Source organism: Penaeus monodon, chromosome 15 (genome assembly GCF_015228065.2).
Source record: "Penaeus monodon isolate SGIC_2016 chromosome 15, NSTDA_Pmon_1, whole genome shotgun sequence".
NCBI classification, from domain to species: Eukaryota; Metazoa; Arthropoda; class Malacostraca; order Decapoda; family Penaeidae; genus Penaeus; species Penaeus monodon.
The window spans coordinates 31,446,548-31,449,214 of record NC_051400.1 but is presented as its reverse complement, the minus strand read 5'-3'; the positions used below and the strand labels follow the sequence as shown (position 1 = coordinate 31,449,214).

The 2,667-nt window shown below is 34.5% G+C and overlaps 1 protein-coding gene across 1 annotated transcript in view; it reads left to right on the top strand.

Annotated features, from left to right (window-relative positions):
- LOC119581941 (synaptobrevin-like) overlaps nt 1-2,667 on the top strand; it is a 23,470-nt gene that overhangs the window by 3,987 nt on the left and 16,816 nt on the right. The window contains 1 exon segment of the mRNA XM_037930112.1: nt 1,091-1,287. Within this exon segment, the coding sequence (XP_037786040.1) occupies nt 1,118-1,287 (170 nt within the window). The 5' untranslated portion in view covers nt 1,091-1,117.

Below are 2,667 nucleotides of genomic sequence, written 5' to 3'. Positions count from 1 at the left end.
ATGTATATTTGTATCTATATATTTATACCACTTTTGTGCAGTACCATTGCAAAGACTTCAAGGACAGTTATTAGCTCATTAAATAATTTCTTTCCATGCTTAGTCATTTGTAAGTAAAAGGATGCTCATGTTGGAATTAAAGTGATATTTTAGATTGCAATCTAATTGATTGATTAATATTCAATGATAAAATCCAGACCTTGATTGCATTCAGAAGACTTGTGATTTATTTATCTAATTGTTAAAGAGTCATAGTGTACTGGGAAAAGATTATGTATCTATTGCACCATTTTCCTGACAGTAGGTTTTATTGTTTTGTTAAAACACATCTAGAGTTGAACAGGAAAGAAGGTCAAATCCGACATTTGGGAACTAGTACATCACAATGAAAATGTAAGAAAGTTTAAAGATGCCCTCTGGGTTTAGAAATTATGAAAAGGGGTGTGTCTAAATCAATAGCAAGCTTCTGGAGGAGACCAGAGTAAACTGCAAGTCTTGAGTGTGGGTGTGGGTTAATACTGGGTTTGATATCACTGGGAAGATTATCCACAATTTTTAGCAGATTGTTATTCACTTCATTCTCTTTTTCTAAGGGGAAGGGAAGATTATTTTAGAAAACTTGTCTTCAAAAATCTTCATTCATTAAATGAAGCTTTATCCATGAAAATTTACTGCTTGGTCTAACTTTATATTTCATGTCAGAACTTTGATCATAGCTTACGTCAGTAGATTTTGTTTGTTTTATTGATATTGTTTTTTCCCAGTGATGTTTTTTTCTTACATGGTTTTATTGGAGTTATAAAGGACAAATTGAATAGTTAAAATCACATGTTTTTAAATGAGAAAGCATCTTGTTCTCTAAGGGTAAAAAATTAATAGAATGCTATATTGATCAGTGCATTCCCACACTGGAGAGTGTATAAGCACAGGTAGAAAGGTATATGGAAATGTTTTGCATCCCATGTTATTATTTGTAAGGCATATGAAGATAATGTAAATGTTTGCTTAAGAGACCCTTGCTAAAAGACATGGGACATGATTGATTGTGTTGGATCTGTATCAGGTTCATTGGTGTAACTCTTCCTTCCAGCCTGAGGGTTCGTAGCCATTAGTCATCATGTCTGAAACTGATAAGACTGAGAATGCAGAGGCAAAAGAGACTAAGGATAAAGAGGAGTCAAAGGAGGTAGACGAATCACAGGAGGGGGATGGGAAAAAGGAAGGAGATGCTTCAGGAGAAGCAAAGGGAGAAGGAGAAGGAGAAGAAAAGAAAGAAGGAGGGGAGGAGTGAGTTGCCATATTTTGCTCTAAGCAAATGATGCAAGTGTCTTTCTATTGCATAAAACTGGAAATGGCCAAGATGCAGTTCAACTGTCCAGGATGACATTATCCATGCATTTGGAGATGCATTCCAAAACCATACTGTGACTTGAGAATGGTGGCCAGAATAGGACATGGCAACTGGAATTAAGTACTTGAATATTGATTGCCATCCTGGTATAGGATGGTGGGTGGGAAAAGGGCTTCACTGCTCAGCAGAAGCATTCCATGGATGTTATCATTAATTAATAGTAGGGATTTTTCAGGATGTTTAATTTTTACCCCCTAAACTCCTTTTTTTAATACAAAAAGTGTAGGGAGATCTTTCATCGTGTAATGGCTGACCTAAGTATAAAGTTTGATTCCTTTAATTCATGTCGGTGACAATAACATGTCATTGATTTTCCAATAGGCTGCTCTCATGTGATGCAATTCCTGCATGTCTCGTGTTTGCAGGACACTAGTAACAGGATGTCTTTTATCTGGAGAAAAAAACAAATTTTACTTTTTTTTGTGGTCTCTTGATAAAGATTTCATATATTATTTTCATATAAATGAGGGAAATGTAGTGACAGAGCTCTTCATAGTAATAAAGTAGTATGTTATCAGTGATTATTTTGAATTTTGCATGAATTTTAACAACAAATTAAAACTGAGTACTGCATATGAATTTTGCTTTTTAAGGACCATTATATATTCATTGTTATTATGATCATTAATTTTTTCATTCTTTTTTTCATCAAGGTAAGTTGCTGAAGGAAGAGAATAATTTGGAACCTATAATGAAGCATGCATATGAAGTATATTTAATTGATCTTTTGAAAGACGGTGCCTGATATGGTGACTTTAAGAACTGCCTAATTAATTTATCAGCCTTTATAAGGAATGGTATTTTGGGAGTGTAATAGTGAAAATAGTTTATTCCTTAGATGAGTGTAAGAAATGTACAGAAGCAGTAGGGACACAAAGGATGTGTTTGATATAGTCTGCAAATGTCAGTGATGTTGGAAAATGTCAAGAGGATGTTTTATATAACAGTGATCACCTTGACTTGACCTGTTAGTTTATTAGCTGTTATTCATTACCTTTACAATGTGTGGTTTCAATTGAAGTCAGTAATCAGTGAAATAATAGAGACAGAGACAGAGAAATTGATAATGTGGGTCACTAGTTTTAAGTTGGTTTATAGTGCAAATGTAATGCATCTGAACCCTGTATAATCACGTGGGAAAAGCTAAAGTTTGACCGTATGGATAGCTCAGTCCTCCTGTCAGTGGAGATATAACTTTTAATTTGCTGAATGGTTGAATTGCTGACACTTGACGGTGTGTTAGGTCATCAACTTGG